Genomic DNA, 24,427 nt, shown 5'->3' with positions numbered 1-24,427 from the left:
CCTCAGTGGTTTTCCCCTTGGATGAAACCCATAGTCTGGATCAACTACTCCTATGTCTGATTAGGAGTAGCGGGGCTAGGGGGGAACCCGGGCCCGCCCTCTACTCCGGGTTCCAGCCCAGGGCCCTGTGAATTGCAGTAGTCTCTATAGTGCTACTTGTAACCGCTGCTTGACCGCTACAGCTCCCTGGGCTACTTCCCCATAGCCTCCTTCAAACACCTTCTTTATCCTCACCACAGGATCCTCCTGGTGTCTGATGCTGCTTGATTGTATGGTGTTTCCTCAATCCTCCAGTAGTACCCCCTCTCAGTTCTTAGTTCCTTGTGTCTCTTGCTCCCAGCTCCTCCTCTCCAGACTGGAGTGAGCTCCCCCTTTTTATACCAGGTGCCTTAATTAGCCTGTCCTGATTGGCTGCATGTGCTCCAATCAATGTAGCTCTCTCCGGTGCCTTCTAGAAAGTTCTTAATTGGCCCCAGGTGCCTTGATTAGCCTGGAGCAACTGCCATTTTGGTTCCCATGGTACTAGGGATTTGCTTAGCCTGGAGCTAACATACCTGCTCCTCAATACTTTCCTGTAGCCATCCGGCCTTGCTCCATCACAATGGTTACATGCCTTTTTGCACCAAATGCATGCTATTTGGGCATGCAATTTTCATATGCAATTGTGTTAACAATACATGCAAAATACATGCAAGATTATTGCACTGATTCATTGATGTCAATGGAATTATACCAGATTAAAACTGTTGTAAGGGAGAGTGGAATCAGGCCCCATGGTTATTTGCAACCTAAACATTTTGCATATCTGACCCTAAATATACAGCTCTTTGGCACAGCCCCCTGCATGGTCTAAAGTCATATTGGTGATTTGGCAGGAAATGGGAAAACCGTCCAGTGCTTTAAACAGAAGCATATTTCCTGAAATGCAGGGGATATTGTGGTTTGAAGATCTTATAAGTCTCTGTCCCCAGTGTGGGAAAAGCATCTTGTTCATTTAGGGATGGATTCTATTACCATTCAAGTCAATGGACAAGCTCTCTTTAACGGTGCAAGATCAAGCCTTTTTAACAGCAGAATAACTTGCCTTAAAGGCTTCATGCTCCTGTTTGTCTGAGAACAATCCGACTCTTACTGAAAGCACAGAGTTAGAATTTTTCTTGAACCAAAGAGCAATGGAATGTTTTATAATATTTTTGCTAGAGTGTCTGCTTTATATTTTCAGAGACTACCTTTAAAAGTCAAGCTTTTTCTCTCCTATTTCTAATCTGAGAATAACTGGGGTGCTTCCTTATGCAGAAAGAAATCCTAGTTTTAGTGTGTGTCTCTGTCAGGAAGTGCAGGAAATAATTCTCAGGGAAGCCTGTTTCCCCAGGCAGGAGGCTATTTGTCATTGATTGATTATCTCTTATCTCAAACCACCTTTATTTTCAAATAAGAGCAACATCCTTTCATGCTTGAATCTGGGGAAGTTAGAACCACAGACAGAGTGGGCTTTGTTGAAGGAACAGTGGGGTAGAATAATTGCTGGTCTCAAATATTTGTCATCAGCTCTAGGAAACTTCTCTGGGGGAGAGGAGATGGCTGCCTTGGCAAATGTTTCCGTTTCTTTGTTTCACCAAGCTGAAGGACCCCAAATCTGGCCCAGCATCTGGTATGTTTTAATTATCCTGATTCCAGCCAGGCAGCTGGCATATTTTAATGACTTGCTGTATAAAGAGTGTTTGTGACTGAGCCAATATGTGCAGAACAGAAGAGGGCTCCCTCTGTAAATATTCAGAGCTTCTTTGATAAGCCACTCTCCTCTCTTTGCAAGTTTCTTAAGGCAGCAGCCTTGAAGTTTTCCACTGTGATCCTCCCTCTCTTTAAACTTTGTGGAAATTCACAGTCCACATGGAAAAAATGGGGGGAGGCGATTGTTATCTATTTGGATTGTGTTTAACACATTGTGGGCACTAGTGGACATAATACACAGGAGCAGTGGGGAGGTGCTAAGCCCGTTGTATCAACTCTTTCACTAGTTATTGAATTCCCATGGCAAGACAGTGTACTATTTTTTAATGCAGTAGCATCTAATGAATACATCCAGCCCAAGTTCCAGGTTACAAACTCTCATGCAGTTCTCATCTCATTCTGTCTACTTTCCCACCTTTGCTTTTGTTTTGTAAAGTCAATACGTGCCTGGGGAAATAGCTGGCAGCATCTGGAAATGACACATTCAATTACATGAACCAACTCCTTCAAATTGATAGCAAACCAGTGACGTCTGAAAAGCCCTACATAATGTGACAAAACCCATGGTGTCTTCATGCTTTAATTTCTCTGTGAAAAACCATTTCATGCCTTATCTGTTGTGAGCATGAGATGTGCCAATGAACTCCAATTTAGTCCATGCAGTTGCATTGAAATTATTGTAATGAGCCTATCCCACATGGTTTAAAGGGGTTTTTGGCATGTAGTATCTCATTTAAATCAATGTTAATTGTGTTAATTCCATTTTACTCTAAAAACAAGTTGTGTGTCAGTTTTACCCATCGCAATCAAGCAGGAAGAGATGAATATTGTGTTTATGAGCATTATGTTAAACTCATACATTTCAACGGGTAAAGAAAAATGACTGTTTTCAAAGAGTTTGTCTTTTCATTGTAAATGCAGTGATTAAAAAAAGCTTGGTATTTCTGTAGTGTCTTTCATCCAAGGATCTAAACAATTATATCTTGCAACACCCTTTCGGGGTAGGTTGTTAGTATTGTCATGATCAATTTCATGAGTGGGGAAGTGAAATAATTATACAGCAAATCACTGGAAAAGCTAGGAGCAGATGCCAGGAGTCCTGAGTTTCATTTCCTCCTTTGCTCTAACCACTGAACTACTTTGTTAATTATGATACTACATACGGTACCAAACATGAGTTCTGGAAGGACTAAGTAGGTGTTTCCTTAGTGCTTTATTTACTTTTTTTTTTCTTAAGAGTGAGGCCATCACAATATTTCTGGGTATTTTCTCTCTTCTCACATTCATCATGGTGGCATTTAAATATCTTTCCAAATAATGCAAAATGTAATGCTGCAAAAACAGACATTCCCTAAAGAACCAGAATACAAACATAACCCTAACTACTTTGGAGGTAGCATGGTCTAGTAGATAGCAGACTGAACTGGAAATCAGGACCTGTTGGTTCTGTTCCTAGCTCTGCCACTGACCTTTTATGTGACCTCAAGCAAATCACTTTGCCCATTCCTTTCTCTGTTGGTCTATTTAGACTGTAAGATTTGGGACAGGGACTGTCCTTTATTTATGTGTATGTATAACACCTAGCGCAACTGGGACCCTGATCTCAATTGGTGCCTCTGGATGCTACTGTAATACAAATAATTAATAATCAGACAAAAGCCCGAACAATCTAGTGCTTGAAAATGTCAAGCGCTATGTATATAATCCAAAACCCATTCAAGACAGTGAGTCTTTCCATTGGCTTGAATGGGCTTTGAATCAAACCACATATGAAAGCAGGGGACTTTTAAAAATTTCCTCTCTAAAGAAACTTTTTCTTAAAAAGAAAATCCCTAAGATTAGTAATGTGTAAAACAGATAATGCCTCAAGGTATTTTGCTCCCAAAGACTAGATTTGCTGTAATTACTGTTAATAAAGAAATGTGTTGGTACAACCAGTAGGAATTGCAAAACTTTTTTTTAAATTAACTTCACGGTGAACTGTGAAGAGCGTTCCATTGAAGGACATCTCTGCTATGGATTCATATTTTCTGCATTTCTCCTCCTTTATTTGTGTGAAAATGTAATCTTGGTTCTCTACAAATTTCATCTTCTGTTTAGTTCTCATCTGAAATCTTCCCTCCTGCAACCTGTGCTCATCCCTACAAGTGCCATGCAGGTTGCTACAACCTGAAGAAACAAAGATGCTGCTTTCCTGCAGTTACCATTGGGAATACAAAAGACAGAACTGTGTTTAAATTTCACCTCTTTGCAAGTTTTTCATTAAAATTCAACAGCTCTTCAAAATGTTGGCTATTACTAGTATCCACTGAAAGTATTTATTTCATGGATACCTTGAATGTCTTTCATAGGATTTCTTTAATACTGTGTTGCATACTGCACATGAAGTTCGATAACCCAGAGGTTTGCTTGCTATGGTCCGTTAGTGCCAAGGCTGCATGAAAGGGGGAATGGTCTTGTAGTCAAGGCATTAGACTGGGGTTCAGGAGATGTGAGTTGAAATCCTGCTTCTGCCACAGGCTTCCTGTATGACCATAGGCAAATCCTGTGGGATTGGATTCTCAAGTGCTCAGCACCCCCAGTTAGGGGCAGATTTTCAGGAGAGCTCAGCTCCCAGTTAGGCATCTAAATAAGGACAGGTTTTTTTGGGTGCTCAACACCCAGCACATTGTGACACGTATGACTAGATTTTCAAAAGAATTCAGTATGAATTGTGCTGAGCTCTTTAGAAAATCTGTTCACTTTCTGAAATGCCTAAACTGGGAGGTGAATTCTTCTGAAAACTTGGCTGCAATTATGGATCTCGAGACTTTCTGAAAATTCCACCCTCTGCTCCCTATATGTAAAATGTGGGTGGTGTTGATCTCTTCTCTTCACCCCTTTCTTGATTTTAAACTCTCTGAAGTATGGACTCTTTCTTACTGTGTATAATATATATTGCAATGAAGCCTGTATCTTGGTTGGGTCCTTTAGGTGCTAATACAAATAAGAATGCCTTTGAATGGGCCCTGCAAATGCTGCATTGCACCTGTACATTTTGTGCATTTCTGCAAAGTTGAGATCAATTTGGAGATGGGGTGGCCTGCACGTCTCATCGATTAGCGAAGGCCTGGAGACAGTGTTATTGAGTCACTGTGTTTAGGATTAACATTCTGATGCTTCCAATTCACCTTAACCTTGGGAACACCTGGGATGACTCCTTTCTACGGTACATCAAATATACTGGATAGTAGTAACCAGCGTAACAACCACGGCAGGAAGTTTGAAGATTTCCTAATGGAGAGTAGATTGAAAGAGGAGGACAGATGTCTGAGGCAACTTTACCTCAATTATAAAATGCTGCTGCTAAAACAAACATCTTGGAAGCTTGTCAAGAGCAAACAGTCTTGTCATTTGGTGATCTTGGCTTCAAATACATCTTCACTCCCAGTTGGGCAACAGATAAAAGGGCGAGAAGCTTAAAGGACAGAGAGATCAGAGAGGATCCCCAAAGGAAGGTATCCTAATGTGTTAGCAGCACCCAAGGAAACGTCTGTAGTTTTATTTCAAGTTGGATGACATTTAGAAGTTATTCAGGGCTTCCAACTCTCAGAAGCTAAAATACTCGGAGGGTAGGGGTGGCTAACTGAATCAGACCCTTAGAAATTAGGGTAGGTATCTTAGTGAGGGACATGTAGGTAGTTTTTATTTAGTAAATTTATAAATTGGTGTATTTTCTGGCACTCCTTCATAGTTACTGAATTGCTATTAATGAAGACAAGCTAGTCGCTAAATGTATTTTATATGCATTATACTGGTGCATGTTTGGGGCTAGCGCATGGGGTGGGTGCTTATTGATACCTTTACAGATCAAAAAGAGAGCTAAGATTTTTCATAGCCACTTGGGGGATCAGACTGTTTCCATTTACTTAAATGGCAATTGGTCATCCAGTCATTTTGGCCTCTTTAAAAATCACACCATAAATCGATGGTACCGGTATCTTAGTGCCCAGAACTTTTTCTTAGGAGATCTGGGCTCAAAGCCCACTGGAAGCAAATAGTGAAAGAGTGTGTGTGTGTGTGGGGGGGGTGTATTAGTCTCATCTGAGTCATTGGTGAACATCACCTAACCACCTGCCAGTCTGGTGGCATTTGTAGTCTTGCTGAAGTAGAACCCAGCCTTGGGACAAGATCAGATGAGAGATTGTCTTTAGTCCTGTTTCGGCAATGGAGATGGGAGGGCTGGAGCTGGTGACTGTTCCACATCTTCATTTAGAGATGAGAAACGGCCTGGCTCTCTCTGCCAAGAGCCCACATCTCTGGAATGCTCTTCCCCTTCGTCTAGGCTGGAGTCCTCCTTGTGACAAATGATCACATGGATGATCTTCCACCCCTCTGTGTCTCCTTGTGTCAAGCTCTCGAAGGAGGTCAGGAGAAGACTCTAAAGGGCAGGGCATTCTAGGCTGTGGGATCTGGCTCTGGTTCTGCTTCCCAGACAACTGGCTATCCCACTGTAAAATCCAAGTGGAGGCAAGCCACTGGAGCTCTATTGTGAACTTCAGGAGGCAAGGTCAACTTCCAGCCGGTGGGTATAGAGTTGACCTTGCCTTGTCTCAGTTATCCCACTGCTTGTGTGCTCGCTCTCGCTCTCACACAGACACAGACACACACACACACACACACACACTTTTTGTTTTGCCGGGAAGATAGCCTTAGGTACCACACTGTAGGCACATTAGGATATGTGCTGGAGAAAAAGCTGATCGATAGACCAGAGGCACTCCTATAATATGGTAACGGGGCGTATGTAATGATCTAAGATTGCCCACAGTCAGGATGACAGTGAAGGGGATACCAAGAATACTCAGTGCTTTAAAAGTGTCTTGTTTCCAAACGGCACTAATGTAAACCGTCCAGTTTTATAAGTGACTGTAGGGCAGATGAAGGTGCTGACCTGACAGCCACACTGATGCTAGCCTCTCTTTGTCCCCCTGACAGAGCACTGCCAGGAGCAGAGTATTCTCAGCTTCCCATCCTGCCCTGATGGTATGCATCTTCTCGAGGGCCTAGCTGCCTCTGTAGATGGGCGGAGAATTCAGTCTCATGTCCACATAGTTTAGTTTAGTTCTTGATTCTTCGGCTGAGACTGGATGCCACTTGTGGTGGTGTTTTTTTATGATTAGGGGACTAAAGTGAAACCACCAAGCAGCCTTCAAATTGGTTTGGTTTCAGACCAGCAGCCTCACAACCCAGAACTCCATAGCCTTTCAAGTGTCCCCTGAGCCATCCAGTTGAATTAGGTATTTAAATACCTACCACTTGACCTGGTGGAGATTATTTTTACTGCCGAACATGTTCTCATCCAGTCTGTCCCAATGTTATTGAACTCAAATGCTGTGCTTGTGTTTCAAATTATCTTAACAAGCCAATAACATTACCCAGAGATGCCAATGTCTTAAAATAAAAATCTCAATAAAAATGACATTTAAGCCCTGGAAAGTAATTACTTTCAAAGTGCAGTCGATTTTGAAATTAATGAATCATAAAACTCCTCACTAAGCTTAGTCGTCCTTCAGCTCTTCACTTCAAAAATATAAATTCTTTTAAAGAAAAGTAAAAATGCAAGTGTCTGATCATTTTTATTTTTTTTTGGAAATGCCAGGCTGTCATCCTCAGGGAGCTAAGAAATCAATGGGTCATGTAGAAAAAGATCAGAAACTAGATCATGTCTGAGTGGTCCAGATTTTCAGAAATGCTCCCACACAATTGCAAGCCTAATGATTTTCATGCAAATGGAATGTTTTTGGCATTCACAAATAGTCATTTGTGTCCAACTGGTGATTTATGCATTCAGATAAACAAGTTTGCTGTGCAATTACCTTAGTGCTATGTGTACATTAGAGACTCATTTTGGGGTATTTATTTCACAGTCACTTGTAAAAACGTGCCCCCTATATTTTGTTTCTCATGTGCCTGTGACGGGTTGGATCACAGAAACCCCCTTGGGAACTGCCAACTGATGTGCCAAGACTACTTCTGCCCCTGCTTTCCCTGCCAGGTTGGGACTCCAGCTGAGGGCACCCTGTCTTGTTGAGCCAGACATGCCAGTCTGCTCCAACACTGACCCAGGGTCTGAAACATGTGCCCCAAAGCTGCAGACTTAGCTGAAAGTAGCTTACAGAAGTGTTCCTGTCTTTAACACTCAGATGCCCAACTCCCAATGGGGTCCAAACCCCAAATAAAACCGTTTTACCCTGTATAAAGCTTATACAGGGTAAACTCACCAATTGTTCACCCTCTATAACACTGATAGAGAGGAATGGACAGCTGTTTCCCCCCCTCCGGTATTAATACATACTCTAGGTTAATTAATAAGTAAAAAGTGATTTTATTAAATACAGAAAGTAGGATTTAAGTGGTTCCAAGTAGTAAAAAACAGAACAAAGTGAATTACCAAGTAAAATAAAATCAAACACGGAAGTTTAAGCCTAGTACAATAATAAAACTGAATACAGATAAAATCTCACCCTCAGAGATGTTTGAATGAGTTTCTTTCACAGACTGGACGCCTTCCTAGTCTGGGCACAATCCTTTCCCCCGGTACAGCCCTTGTTCCAGCTCAGGTGGTAGCTAGGGCATTTGTGATGGCTCCTCCCTCTGTTCTGTTCCACCCACTTATATATCTTTTGTTTAAGGCGGGAAGCCTTTGTCCCTCTCTGGGTTCTCCCCCCCCCCCTTCTCAATGGAAAAGCACCAGGTTAAAGATGGATTCCAGTTCAGGTGACATGATCGCATGTCACTGTAAGTCTTCATTACCCACTTGCCAGTACACACACATACAAGAAGACTTACAAGTAAAACAGAGCCATCTGCACTCAATTGTCCTGGTTAATGGGAGCCATCAAGATTCCAAACCACCATTAATGGCCCACACGTTGCATAATTACAATAGGCCCTCAGAGTTATATTTCATATTTCTAGTTTCAGATACAAGAGTGATACCTTTATACAAATAGATTTATCACACTCATCATCCTGTCATGAAGCTTCCATTGAACCTATCTTATAGCAATATATTTCACTGGGACCTTTCCATTCCTGGTATTACATTTGGGCCTGCCCTCAGCATTCACAGGGATGAATTTTCTGCAAGCCAGCGTCACACCTTGAGATGCGCAAAGTGAGCTCTCTCTATAAATTGCCGTAACCAGAATCTGAGATGAAAGGGCCACAGTGTAATTATGTGGACTCTTCTGTCAGCATTTGCCCCATCACTGAGATGGAAATTGCTGAGAACGATCATACATTCCATTTATGTCCAGTGGGAGAAGGTGGCCTAGAGGGTGGAGAATAGGGTGATCAGATAGCAAGTGTAAAAAATCAGGTCAGAGGATAAGGTGTAATAAGTGACTATAAGACAAAGCTGCAAATATCGGGACTGTTCCTATAACATTGGGAAATTTGGTCACTCTAGGTGAAGGGAGCAGGATTCCTGGTGGCCAGTTTCTACGGATGCTTTTTTCCCCAAGTTGTTGGCAGTTTATCACAGAACTCTGCGCCTTTCTTTTCAGGTGTACGAAAGAGGGACCAACGTGGACCAGTTTGTGACCCGTTTCCTATTGAAGGAGACTGCCAACCAGATCCAGTCTCTGCTGAGCTCTGTGGAGAGTGCTGTTGATGCCATTGATGAGCAAACCAATCAGATCAGGTTGGTAATATCTTCTTGTCTTCTGCATTCTGCACCCTACTGCTGCTCTAATAGACTCATCTGTTTTGTTTGTTAATCAGCCTTTTTTACAACCATGGTGCGGCTGGGGAATGTTTATGTATTCTGTGTCTTGAACTGGTGGAGCCACCTTTCTCAAACACTGTTTATTTCATAGGGTATTATGGGACAAACAGACAAGTGAAACTAGAAGCTCAAACTAGAAGTAGGAAACGAAGTTTTAATTTTGATAAGTTGGAAATATGCTTCAAAGAGTGAAAATTGTGACGTTCAGCCCTATGCAGAGGGCCAGCACCAGGAGGCCAGACACCACTTCAGACCTCAGGGCGATCCTTCCCAGTGTGCTAGGGAGACCAGCACGTCTTCCTCTCCATAGCTGGCCGGTGCTCTGGGCATGTTCTCACCGTCTCACTCCATCTCTTTGTGTCTCAGCGTGTGAGACAGGTCCTGAGCTTAGGAAAGCAAGGAGATTGCAGTGGATAGGCCCCTGTACTGTGGGGAAGAATGAAGGAAGAGGGGTCTGTGATCCTTCCACACCCACACAAGGGCCTGCCAAATTCTGGCCATTGGGAGTGCATGCAAGCACTGAGCTGTGCAAGGTAGCTTGTTTTGCTGTTGCTGGACTGTGCACATTGGCTTGGAAACTTAGAGCTACTGCTGAGGACTGCACTGCCGGCATTAATCTTCCATAAGAAAAGAAATAGCATTGAAGCAGCTGCTAGCACAGAATTAAATGGCACTTGCAAATAAATGTAATAAAAATGCAGGTCATGTCTGAGACCTCATCTACCTTGACAGCATCCCTTGCAGCCTGTTTATTAATAAGTAATGATTTTTAAAAAGATCTCAGGAGCGGCATGTTGCTGAACCCAACACTCTTGGTAACTTTACTCTTTGCGAGGAGGCATCAGGAAATAAATCAGAGGGCAGACGGCCATACGGCCAATAGATAGTTGATGAAGCAGGGAAACAAAAGTGCTTTCACTCAAAGCTTCTACTTTATTTAGTCTCCAACACTTACACATGTCCACCACAGGTTAGTAGAGCACCCCAAATCACCCCCAGATTCATATTTACCCAGGGTCTTGAGGAGGTCTTGAGTGGATAACCATAGACTTCCAGTGGCCAGCCTTCTGTTTGCAGGGAAACTTGAGAGGTGTCCAAGTGTTCAAATGTCCACCAAGCTCAGATTTCTTCTTCTCTTTATATCTAATTTGTTAGTATTACGTAGCATGCTCATCAAAAAAACTGCTGAGTAGAAGCCAAGTTCAGGATGGAGATTTCCAGCCTGTAGTTTTCCAGTGTGTCAGGCAGAGAGGTTTCCATCAGTTTAACCAGCTGTGTTTCACATAGCTTAGTTAACTATTGTCAAACTTTCCATCTCGCAAAACCACATGCTTCAGAAAAACAACTCAAGTCAGGAGGGCAGAGGGTTGTGTTTACTCCTTGAGGTCACTCCTTCCCCCTCCCCTCCTGGTCTGTTAGTTGTGATAAGGTTTCAGAAAGGCCTCCTTTTAGCTGCTTTCAGCAATAAGCATAACAACTGGTATTCCAGCTGTGGGCAATGGTTCACACATGTTACTGGGCTTTGGGCTGTCAAAAATCTGCCCCTACAGAGCTCCAAACTCAACCTCATCCTACCTTCTTCTCTGCTTTCCTGCCCCCTTGCAAATATTGAATCGTCATCCGTTTTGGAAAGTTTTGGATTTAAGACTACTTGCAACTGCTCTAAAACTTAATGATCTGTAATTTCTGGGAGTGCTGACCTCGCTACTCTTGACTCAATTCAGCATGTTTCACCAACCCTTACTTAAAAATAGAAATTTCTTCAGCCACTCATGTGCATTATTAGATAATCTGTGTTTCATTGCAAACTTATTTGCTTGGAGAACTGGTTTAAGCTAAATTGACAAAAGCACTTTTTTGCCAGTATAAGCTGTGTCTACACTAGGAGGGTTGGTCGGTATAGCTATACCGGAAAACTTTTTAAGTGTAGACAAGGCCTAAGGCTATGGAGCACCAGGTTACATACTTACCATACTTTACCAGTATACTGGACTGGTTGGTATTTTTAGCCAGTATGTCAGCTCCAGTGCAGATGTACCTTAAGTAAATCTGGATGGACTCTAGAAGCCTCCGTGGGTATAACGTACACCTTGAGGGTGGCAGAAGAAGGTTGCAAGTTCCACTTTCTTGGGCAGCCTCTAGGCTTTGCTTGGGCTCAGCTTGACTTCATTAGGTTCTTGTCTGAATTTTGCCTGGTAACTCTACCAGCTCAGCATTATTTATTAACTTCTAAAACTTCTACTTAATGTCTATGCTCATAGTCACCACCTCCCACTGCCAGACCAGTGAGGCTGCTTTTCGTCCCAGAAATCACAGCATGGATATTTCATACTCTTTAATTTATTTCCCTCTGCAGTGACCTCTGGTCTTCTGATGTTCTAATAAGTATGATCCAATGTAAAAATGGCAGAGGAGGCCGTTATCTGAGGTTCTAGATAAGTCATGGAGAGGGAGTATAGGAAAAGAGGTCAAGGGCATTGTACCCATGCCAGTGAGTTGGCAGCACTGATTGGTACCGATACCCTGCAAATTCTTACTCAGTTCAGCACATGGCAGGATCAGGCCATAAAAAAGTGACTCTTAAATCCTGAGCAGGAGTTTTTCATAATCTGCATAGCACAGTGTCCTGACAGTAAAAGATGGAGGACAAGAAGAGTTTCAGGTTTTCCTTTTTAAAGTATAAGTAAAGACAAATACCCTAAAGCACAGCCTGAAACTTAACATAGAGAGTCCCTGGGTGTCAATGTCATGCATCTCCATGGAGTAATGAGCTCACTTACTGTAACCAAAACAGGTTGCCATAGAAACAGTATAGGGGAAATCAGAAGCTCTTTTCTCCTGATATGTATGAAAACCAGCAGGGTGAGAAGGTGTTGGTGGGGCAGATTTTTTTTTCAATCTGTTGAAGATTTATAGGACTGAGATACTGTTTCAAATGTTATAAATGAGACCGCTTTTAGCTCAAGTTTTAAAGCAGTGAAAACTGCCCTTTAATAAAATAGTGTTTTAAAACTCCGGCTCTATTTTCCCCATTTAATTTGTGAGCAATATTTATGCCAAAGTAAACGTATCAGTAATTGAGATTTCCAGTTGCATATACCCTCTGCCAATCATCACTCTGAACATAATACTAAATCAGTGTAAGAAACGTAAAAGCCAAAGGACATTGGGTCAGTTTAATCTCTGCTGCAGCTTCCTCTGAAATCATTTCTGTACTCCAGGGATGTATTTGTCTTTGTATTTCTTGTGAATCCCTCCACACCCAGACAGTTATCTCTTCATATTTGGTCACCCAGTGAAGTTTAGTCCATGAGCTGCTATGCAAATGGGTTTCTAATGCCAGGATTCTACATGTGTGAATAGATAATAAAGAGGAAATTATTCAATTGCGAAGGGCAATATTTTTCTCTTGTATGTCCATGGACCTCCACTGGCAAGTAGAGAGAGCAGAGCAGAAGAGCTAAGTCAAGGTGCACAATGATGACCAGAGGGGAGCATTTTGTTCTAAGTTTCCAATTCTTTGAGTCTCTTGGAGAAAATCAGTTAATGTTCATGCATGTTGAAAGGCTAAAATATTCCCTAGTTTACATTTCACTTCTTGACCCTTTTGGTTGCAGGACTACAGGTATACAAATGTGCACCTATCACCTGCTTTTCAGAGTACCGGCAACTCCTGTTCACTTGAATGAAAGCTACCAGTCCTTAGCACCTCTGAAAATCAGGCCCAACACAATCTTATGTATATTCCCAAATTTGGGATCTGCACTGGCACATGAGAAAGAGCAGAGTAGATGCATGTGTGACCATACACAAATACGTGCTTGCCTTCTAACTGAACAATAGATTGGCACTTTGACTGTAAACAACAGGTCCCGTCTTTTAATGAGTACAGGTTCTTATATTGGGAATCAGAACGTTGATGGTTTGGCAGATCAGAATGGCAGCCTTCAGCAAGGTGACAAACACCTTGTGATAAAAGAGTTTAAAGTCAATCTCACTCATTGTTGAAATGTGGGGGCATCAGCCTTTCATGCCTGGTTGCCTTTAATTAATAGAAGAGATGATTTAATTTTTTCCTTTTTTATGGTTTTTAATGTAAATATGCCACATGCTAGCACCAAGCGAGATGAAAACTGGCTTTGTGAGGGTCAGATGTTCTCCAGCACATTCTGTCGTCATGCTGGCAATATATCAGATGTTGCAAATTAAAACAAGAGTACCTGCTGGGTGCAGAATGCTAGAAGAAAAGCTCTTTGAAGTTTTGGAAACAGTGCAGTTTGAGGGAGACGGTCATTCAGAAACTCATTTTCCTGTGCTTTGGGTAACAAACTTTTGGGTTAAGTTTTCTGTTGTTTTTGATACTCTATCCCCTTCCCTTCTTTGTGTCTTTCCTCCTCTACAAGCCCCACTCACACCAGTATTGATTTATTTGGCATTTGCAATCCAGTCAAGCCAAGACACGGTGTTCTTATCGATGATGTTCAAGGCAGGAAGATCTCCAGGAAATTGAGTCATTTTGCAGTCCTCAACACTACGTGTCATGGTTTGTGGCTGCCTACATTGAAATAGTGGACTGTCTCTAAAACGCTACCGAAATTCCACTGCAGCACAAATTCCATGTCCGGTACGAAACTGGTTTGGAAGGCTCCATTGCCTTTGCGGTAAATCAAACCCGGGTTGACACTGAGTGAGGTCCGAGACAAGATAATTATTTGTCACTTTCTCTGCGAACCATGTCCTTTACCATAAATCCCTCACCCAATAAACGTATCCACAATGGGTGACATGAGGGCAGATGACCATATGGTGCATTAAGGAAGTCTTTAATTAGCAGTAGATGTGGCATATCACACAATTTTGTCACGAGCTTTGCTACGCTTTCCTCTCTGCGAACACTGGGCAAAGCAATATTGCAGAGAACCAATAACCATGGTAGAGGAATAGATTTAAGTGTGCCTAAAATGATCTGCATGGTGGAATTAAGTTGTGTGTTGGTCTTCGTTGTGTGAGACAAGCGAACCCATGCTGGAGTGCAGTACTCCACTGCTGAGTAACAGAGTGCCAAGGCTGAAGTGTATAACGTTTGGGTGTTGGTGCCCCATGTCGTTCTGGACAGTTTTCTAAGCAGGTTGTTGTGCGTTTTGACCTTAGTCGCTGTCTTTGTTAGATGATCACAATATGTAAGAGGTCTGTCCAGTGTGATCCCTAGATAAACTGGGTGTGAATCATGCTTTATTCACTGACCATTGAGAACTATGTTCAGCTTTCTGTTTGCTTGTGCATGATGTAAGTGGAAGACACTCAATGCAGTCTTACTTCCACTTGATATCAGGCACCACTGACAACAATAATGGACCATAGCCACCATATTTGCATTCAGAACACTTTCAAGTATGTCAAAGGAGTGTGACTGAGTGCTGAGGTATATGTCGTCTGCATAAACAAACTTGCGAGACTCAGTAGGTCATTTGAATATAAGTTGAATAACATTGGAGATAATACTCATCCTTGGGGCGGGGGGGTGGATTCTTCTGGTGCCTCCAAGCACCAGTGCTGGCTGTACTGTTTTCACCGCCTCAAGCAGCGCGCCGAATTGCCGCCGTGGGCAGTCCATGTGCCCTTAGGGCGGCACGCGCGTTTCCGCGGCAGCGGCAATTCGGCGGCAGCTTCTGTCTTCAGCCGGAAGACAGAAGCTGTGCCGCCGCAGACAGCTGAACATAGAAGCTGCCGCCGAATTGCCACCGCCATGGAAATGCACGTGCCACCCTAAGGGCACACGGACTGCCCCCACTGTCCATGGCTGCAATTCAGCGCACTGCTTGGGGGCAAAAACACAGAGACTGCTGCCCCTTGCAGATTGCTGCCCCAAGCACCTGCTTGGAATGCTGGTGCCTGGAGCCGACCCTGCCAAGCACTTGTTCTATCAAATTGCAATTTCTGAAAAAACAGAGCAATCACACATATTAACCAACCTGGCATGGTTCTAAACAATTTCACCAAAAGGTCCATGTACCAGACCATATGATACGGGTCTTCCACAGTATTCTTGCCAGCAAGTTAAAGAAGTATGGACTGGATGAATAGACTTTAAGGTGGATAGAAAGCTGGCTAGACCATCGGGCTCAACGGGTAGTGATCAGTGGCTCCATGTCTAGTTGGCAGCCGGTATCAAGCAGAGTGCCCCAAGGGTCGGTCCTGGGGCCGGTTTTGTTCAGTATCTTCATTAATGATCTGAAGGATGGCGTGGACTGCACCTTCAGCAAGTTTGCAGATGACACTAAACTGGGAGGAGTGGTAGATACGCTGGAGGGATAGGATACAGGGGGACCTAGACAAATTAGAGGATTGGGCCAAAAGAAATCTGATGAGGTTCAACAAAGACAAGTGCACAGTCATTGCCAGCAGACAGAGGCCTCATCTGGAGTACTGTATCCAGTTTTGGGCGCCACACTACAAGAAGGATGTGAAAAAATTGGAAAGAGTCCAGTGGAGGGCAACAAAAATGATTAGGGGGCTGGAGCACAAGACTTATGAGGAGAGGCTGAGGGAACTGGGATTGTTTAGTCTGCAGAAGAGAAGAGTGGGGGGGGGGAATTTGATAGCTGCTTTCAGCTACTTGAAAGGGGGTTCCAAAGAGGATGGATCTAAACTGTTCTCAGTGGTACCGCAGATGACAGAACAAGGAGCAATGGTCTCAAGTTGCAGTGGGGGAGGTTTAGGTTGGATATTAGGAAAAACTACGAGGGTGGTGAAGCACTGGAATGGGTTACCTAGGGAGGTGGTGGAATCTCCTTCCTTAGAGGTTTTTCAGGCTTGACAAAGCCCTGGCTGGGATGATTTAGTTGGAGGTTGGTCCTGCTTTGAGCAAGGAGTTGGACTAGATGACCTCCTGAGGTCCCTTCCAACCCTGATATCTATGGTTCTATGTAGCATGGTCAGGTCAAGGAAAACTGAACCAGTCTTCAGCTTATGTTGGAATCCATTTTTGATGAAAGTTGTAAGTGCCAGCACTCGATCACATGTACTGTGACCGCAGCAAAAGCCAGCTTGCTCTGGTGCCAACACAGATGGTGAAATTCTTTGCAAAATCAGATGCTTAAGCATCTCAAAGCAGACGCTTAGAAGTGAAATTGGTCTGTAACTCGAAGGCAAGTGTTGGTCTTTCCCAGGTTTCAGCAAGGCAGTGATCTTCGCTGGGCGCCAGATTCTAGGTGATCTGGATTCCCGCAGAACTCTGTTGAAAAACTGAACAAGCCATTCCCGAGCGCGAGGACCCAATATCAAATAAGATTCTAGCAGTGAGAAACAAAATCAAAGGAGTTTAGTGTTTCTCCTTCCTTTTTCTCATGCTCCCTTGCTGCTGTGATTTTCATTTTGCAGTTGCCGTCAGGGTCCAACTGAAACATACGTCCATCAAATTGCTTAATGGGCAGGATAGAGTAGTCCTACATTTGCAGGCAGACTTGATGCATCACCTCCCTTGAAGCTTGGAAGGAAAGTAAATTTGCATGTCAGCCTGGTTACTTTATTTGTAAATGTGCTACGGATGTGGAGGGTGCCGGGTTAATAGCTTTGGAGAATGAAATCCTGTAATTAGTACAAAAACAGGTACAGCATCGTCAACACCAGGACCACATTTCTCCCTACTGCCCTGCTAGTGTGCCTAGCTTTGCCCAGTCCCAAGTGTAATATAGAGCAGCTGCTGTATTCTGTTTTACACCCGGCTATGCATGGCCCTAGGGGGTTGCTCTGGCAGCTAGATACAGTATCACAGGAATGGAGAGATGCTCCAGCCATATGCATTGCCTCCCAGCCACACAGAGGGAAGTGTCAGGGAGTCTCCTTTACCACGCTGAAGGCAGCTTTATGTCAAGGGACTGGTGCTAAGGAGACTTAACTGGGGTTTGCATATGCCTGGGTTTTCCCGGACATGACCTCTGTTGGTAGTCCACCCTCCGTCAGGGCAGATTTTTCAAATAAGAGGAAAGGTTCAGGATTTTTCCAAACGGAGCTGACATTGCAACTCAAAGAGCTGTCTCCACGCCCTGATTGGGCCCTCCCCTGCACCCACAGCTGCTGGATCCCACCCACCTTGGCTTGCTATGCCAGGTAAGAGGAGCTGCCAAGCACCTCTCAGCCAGTCCACCTGCCCCGCCGCAGGGCCTCAGAGCCTGACCGGGAGGGGTGACAAGGCCAGGGCCTAGATCCCTGCCCTGGGGAGGGGAAGAGGTCCACAGGGAGGAACTGACTGACTGGGCTGGTGCTGCATCCCAGGCATGCGCCAGCCACCTTACCACCATGACAGGGAGCACGACCCTGCCCCCAACCTCGAGAGTGAGACTGCAGGTATCTCCTCCAGCACTCTCCCAGATCCCCTCTCCCAATACACATACCCCTCCAGCACCCCTCCCAGTACACACACACACACACACACACCCACCACCCTCAAATACTCCCCCAGTACACACATCCCCTCCACCACCCCCAAATACCCTCTCTCAATACACACACCCCTCCAGCACCCCCACTACACACACGAACCCCTACATCACCCCCAAATACCCACTCCCAATACACATACCCCTCCAGCACCCCTCCCAGTACACACACACAGACACACACACACCTCCACCACCCCCAAATACCCCCTCTCAATACACACACTCCTCCAGCACCCCCCAGTACACACACACACCCCTCCACCACCCTCAAATACTCCCCCAGTACACACATCCCCTCCACCACCCCCAAATACCCTCTCTCAATACACACACCCCTCCAGCACCCCCACTACACACACGAACCCCTACACCACCCCCAAATACCCACTCCCAATACACATACCCCTCCAGCACCCCCGCCCAGTACACACACATATACCCCTCCAGCACTGTTGCCCAGTACACACACACAGACACACACACCCCTCCACCACCCCCAAATACCCCCTCTCAATACACACACTCCTCCAGCACCCCCAGTACACACACACACCCCTCCACCACCCTCAAATACCCTCTCTCAATACACCCACCTCTAGCACCCCCACTACACACACGAACCCCTACACCACCCCCAAATACCCACTCCCAATACACATACCCCTCCAGCACCCCCGCCCAGTACACACACACACACACACACACACCACCCTCAAATACTCCCCCAGTACACACATCCCCTCCACCACCCCCAAATACCCTCTCTCAATACACACACCCCTCCAGCACCCCCACTACACACACGAACCCCTACACCACCCCCAAATACCCACTCCCAATACACATACCCCTCCAGCACCCCCGCCCAGTACACACACACACACACACACACACACCACCCTCAAATTCTCCCCCAGTACACACATCCCCTCCATCACCCCCAAATACCCTCTCTCAATACACACACCCCTCCAGCACCCCCACTACACACACGAACCCCTACACCACCCCCAAATACCCACTCCCAATACACACACCCCTCCAGCACCCCCGCCCAGTACACACACACAGACACACACACCCCTCCACCACCCCCAAATACCCCCTCTCAATACACACACTCCTCCAGCACCCCCAGTACACACACACACCCCTCCACCACCCTCAAATACCCTCTGTCAATACACCCACCTCTGGCACCCCCACTACACACACGAACCCCTACACCACCCCCAAATACCCACTCCCAATACACATACCCCTCCAGCACCCCCGCCCAGTACACACACACATACCCCTCCAGCACGCCTGCCCAGTACACACACACACGTCCCTCCAGCACCCCCAAATACCCTCTCCCAATACACATACCTCTCCAGCACTGTCGCCCAGTACACACACACACACACACACACCTCCACCACCCCCAAATACCCCCTTCCAGTACACACACACCCCTCCACTACCCCCAAATACCCCCTCTCAAAACACATACCCCTCCAGCACCCCTTTCAGCACACACACACACCCCTCCACCACCCGCAAATACCCCCCGAAGTACACACACCCCTCCAGCATCCCTCTCAGTACACACACACACTCACACACCCCTCCACCACCCCCAAATACCTCCTTCCAGTACACACATACCCTCCAGTTTTCCCCCTGCCCCGGCAGTGTCCTTTATTTGGGAACCTGAAATATGGCAACCCTAGACTTAACAGGCATGAGAATCAGACCCTAGATACAACAGATTGTAGCATTTTCTACTGTTCCCTTTCCCAATGGTTTAACGAAAGTTTTCTATCATCTCAACACCCTAGATGTGTGAAGCTTTCTTGGATGATGACTTCATGATCTCTCAGTAATTCACACCCCTACTAGCTTCTCTATTCCAAGTCTGTAACATTAAATATTTGGCTGTTGCACCAGAGACTAAACTAATCTGTCTTCTGCTTTTGGAGAAAAATGCTAGCCCCAATGATGCTGAAAACACACACCTGCTAATTACCAAAAGCCCACAGCCTGCCTTGCACTTTCCGCAAAAGAGTTAAAGAATCAGGTTTCTTTAAGCCTAATTGGATTTGCAAGCTATTTTGCTAATATGAATAAAGTCTCTAACTGAGCAATGCAGTACAAAATTCAGATAACAGAAGATGTGTGCACAGAACAGAAAGTGTAGTTGCCTGGGTTTAGGTAGCCCAGATGATATCTTGCAACATTTTCGAGGTCAGGTGGGAACGTAGTTAATTTCCATGACTAAGAACAGAATTCTTCTGTCAATTTGGAAGCCACGTAATGGCCTTCAGCAAAGCTTTTTATAATGCACAATATGAAATTTGGGTAAACATGAGAGCTCAGTGGACACAATGATGAGGAAATGAGTCTTCAGATGGAGCAGTCAGAGATCACTGAAGACATCATTTTCATTTATAAGCCTGTGTACGAGCCCCATACGTAATGTTGTTTTCTTATTGTTGTATGCTAAGGAGATTTCAATAGTAACGGGGAAAAAAAGTCTGAGTAAATTATCTCACTATTCTGTATAAAATCGCAGAGATGATCTAAAAATTATATAGAGGGCTGTAAAATGAAGTACAACAGCAGAGATACCAAGAGACACATCATTACACATTTTAAAAAATTGCCATCTCTTCTTGCATGATATCCTGAGTATTGACAGGGTATTATTCAGGAACTGACAGTGGAATTATTCAAGCCATTGTAATCATGTGTCTCTCTCTTGATACCCTCTCCATTGTTCTCTATTTTTAACTAGTGTCTGCTTTTGGGACCATCTGTCAGATGCATTTGCCATCCCCCTATAGAAATCTTGAAATATCAAGGATATACTGGCTGATCTCCGGGACAATAGCAGGCTGGAAATTGTTCCCTTGACAATTAACTCCGCTGCATGTCACATTGTATTCGCTTTTACAGACTAACAACTTCAAGGTGGCAGTAGACCATTATCAAAGAGTTGAAATATCCACAGCGGCCTGAGTGTATCACTTTATGATATACTCATTTCACTGCATCGTGCGTGCATTTCAATTACCTTCTGGCTAGAATTTTTAAATGAGCTTAGCTCCCATTTAGGGACCAAAATAAAGTGGCCAGATTTTGAGCCTGTTGAATGCTGAGGTCTATTGAATATCTGGCCATAAGTGTCACAATGGGAGGTGTTTGATGTTCAGCACTTCAAAATCTGCTCATGGTTTCGTTGTTTAAGAGTGAGCTGAGCTCTGCTGAAAATCTGGCCCGGATTGTGGGTGCTGAGCAGTTGAAAATTTGGCACATGATCTACACGGTATATCACCAGAAAGTATCTATTATGTCTTGAACAGCGTATCATAGAGATAATTTTAAATATTTGTCAGGTTAATGAATAGGAGGATGGAGAGTGGGCATTTAATGTGTCTTTGAAGAATTATGAGTCACTGTTGTCCAAAGTTTATTGTATATTCTAGTATTTGCCAGCTGGTAGTTCATCTGATTGTCTTTAGTGGACATTCACATCTCCATGAAAACTTCCATCCATCTCTCAGATTGCAGGACAATGCCAACTTCAATATTTTACTTACAGATCTGTATTCTAATTACCATGTATTATTCCAAAACAATATACCTATTTATGGTGCTTTTCTCTAACTGGTCTTTCCATAGTGCTGTTCAGTAGTAGCGAATCCTTTCTTTCAAACATTCTAAATGTTTTCCATGTTGCTCATTCATTTAGCATGCATTGCTGAAACTTCCTCAGGATGCACAGTGTACATACATTTGTACAGCTTTGAGAAGTGTTTTAAGTTTTTAAAAAAGTGAATTCTATAATTTGAGGTATAAAAGTAGGTTAAATGATAATGACTTTGGGCACTTGAGATATTATGCAGCCCATCTTACAAGTTGTTGCACACAGATTTATGGCCATTGCATCCAGCATTGGAACATGCAGCCAACCTCAGTCTCACTTCGGTGCTTTTCTCTGTTGGTTTCCATTTTTATTTTATTATTTTTATTTGTATTTAGTTATTCAAAGAGCAGAAAGAGAAAGTTTCTAGGATTACATTGAAATATACTGCACATTCTGCCACTTGTATAAAAGAAATCGATTCATAGAGGAAGAAAAAAGCATGCATGCATTGTTTATGAATGAAAATAGCCTGTTAGTCTAGAATCATGGACACGAGTCTAGTCAATTCCTGCCTTGCGATAAAAAGAGCGTGATGATTGGCCAGTGAGCCCATCCCCGTGCAACTGTTGTCATTGTGCAAACCATTGCTAATCAAGGAGGAGCATAGGAAAACGAGGGGGCAAGGTTAAAGAATAGTACATTGTGCTGAGTGAATTGTATGAGTGCTAATACTTTTAAGTAGAGATTGAGGTAGTGGAAGAAGAGATGCTCAGGCCAGCAGTTGTCAAACTGTGGTCCACAGAACCACTGCTGATAGTGAAAGGAGAGTCGGCAGGTCACATGACTCTAGGGTGACCAAACATCAAGTGTGAAAAATCAGGGCATGGGGGGTAATAGGAGCTTGTATAACAAAAAGCCCCAAATATCGGGACTGTCTCTATAAAATCGGGACATCTGGTCACCCTACATGACTCTGGTCTACATCCTTGTTGTCTGCTGCTTTATTCCCAAAAAAAGGAGCCTGGATATCTGTTTTGGGGAAGGATCTAAGCTAGGAGGTGCTACTGCAAGAGAAGAGGAAACACGCAGAAGAGGGGAGCAGGTGTCAGAGAAGCAGGTTCAGAGGACATAGAGGAATAGATAAGAGAGGGAGATAGACTGAAGAGCCAATCTGGTTAACTTTTTTTCTGGAAAGGACAAAACACTCCGTGCACTGGATTCTGAACAATGCACAAGCACTTTCCTAATGTTATTTGCCATGCCCCAAGTGCTGCAGTTGTCACACGGATGTTGTGGGATATGTGTGGGAAGTGCGGTGTCCTGCACACCCACACGTGGGAGGAGAGGTAGCTCACATGACTGCAAATGGGAAACAGGGTGTCCACACAACAGTCTGAGACCTGCTTCTTGCAGTGCACTAGTTGAAGAGCTCCTGGAGTTACCAGTATGGGAGGGTAGGTGGAGGAAAGGGGATTTTGAGGGGACAAAGGGATGCTTGGCACAGTGGAAGAGGGATGTCATTCTAGGCATAGGTTTCAGCTTGAAAAAAGCATGAATGGGAGAGTCAGAGGAGAAGATGAAAGGAACAAAGGGATGGATTGAAGAGCAGGAAGAGGGGAACTGAGAGAGTATCTAGGCCCCTCTGACAAAGTGGGAATATTTTGCAATATTTTTGAGAGGCCAATTTGTGTCTCAGTTTCCCCTATGTGCCTAGGGTGGAAGGGGACTGTTTGCTCTTCCCGCGGGCTGAGACACATAGGTGTGGGTATTGCTTAGCTGTCTGGACCTTAGTTTCCATATCAGTGAAACATCAGAGGGTACGTCTTCACTACCCGCCGGATCGGCGGGTAGCAATCGATTTCTCGGAGTTCGATATATCGCGTCTCATCTAGACGCGATATATTGAACACCGAATGCGCTCCCGTCGACTCCGAAACTCCACCGGAGCGAGTGGCGGTAGCGGAGTCGACGGGGGAGCCATGGACGTCGATCCCGCGCCGTGAGGACGGGTAAGTAATTCGAGCTAAGGTACTTCGACTTCAGCTACGCTATTCACGTAGCTGAAGTTGCGTACCTTAGATCGACCCCCCCTCCCCAGTGTAGACTAGGCCTAAGAAGACAATGGCAAATTCAGTCCCCAGCACATTCACACCTAGCAACCAACCACCCAGAGGGATATGGATTTCCCTGCTGCTCCTCAGGGAAGCTGAACAGCAATCCCCCAGCTTGAGACTAAAAGACTGGAGATATGTGAGATTGGAGGGGGAGGCAAGGGTTGGCTGCTGGAAGGAGTCAGGGCTCACACCTGGAGTTTGACAAAGGAGATCAGACAGAGAGACAGACAAAGCTTGAACCCAGGGGTTCACTACAGCTTGGCTGGGTTCTGGGCTAACCAGAATGGACTCTGCTTTAACCTTTAGTTCTCGGTGTTACCCTAGGGACTTCCTGTGCTGTGATCCAGTTAATAAATAAATGCTGCTCTTTTGACAATGCTGCGTGAGTATCACTGCAAATGCTTGGCGAGGTGCATTAATCCCTGAAGAGTGGACATGTCTCCATCAGGGGTCTGTCTCAGTTGGACTTGCTGACCGGCACTCACGGTGCAAGCAAAGCAGGCGTGCTGCAGGCCTAAAGGTCCAGTCGGAGGAGGCAGTGAAGCTTACCCAGGAGGAAAAGCAAGATCCCCAGGGGGTCTGGCACACTGAAGGAGTTCCTCCTAGAGACTGTTCCAAAGTTGGGGCCATAGCACCGGTCCTGTGGATCCCTTTCAAAGTGAGAGCAGGGCAGTTGATCTGTATGTGGAAAGAAACAGGGAACCAGGAGAAGGGGAGGTGACATTGTCAGAGTGGCTGT

General features: G+C 44.7%; 1 protein-coding gene across 5 annotated transcripts in view; it reads left to right on the top strand.

Moving 5' to 3' along the window:
* The window catches only part of NECAB2 (N-terminal EF-hand calcium binding protein 2), a 365,795-nt gene that overhangs the window by 281,831 nt on the left and 59,537 nt on the right, over window positions 1-24,427 (top strand). For all 5 annotated transcript variants that reach the window (XM_044987368.1, XM_044987369.1, XM_044987367.1 and 2 more), the window contains one exon: window positions 9,282-9,418. In XM_044987368.1, the coding sequence (XP_044843303.1) occupies window positions 9,282-9,418 (137 nt within the window). The remainder of the gene's footprint in view (window positions 1-9,281; window positions 9,419-24,427) is intronic.

The sequence above is a fragment of the Mauremys mutica genome, chromosome 14 (assembly GCF_020497125.1).
Source record: "Mauremys mutica isolate MM-2020 ecotype Southern chromosome 14, ASM2049712v1, whole genome shotgun sequence".
NCBI lineage: Eukaryota > Metazoa > Chordata > Testudines > Geoemydidae > Mauremys > Mauremys mutica.
The sequence above is the reverse complement of the archived record's forward strand: the minus strand, read 5'-3'. Positions and strand labels throughout refer to the sequence as shown.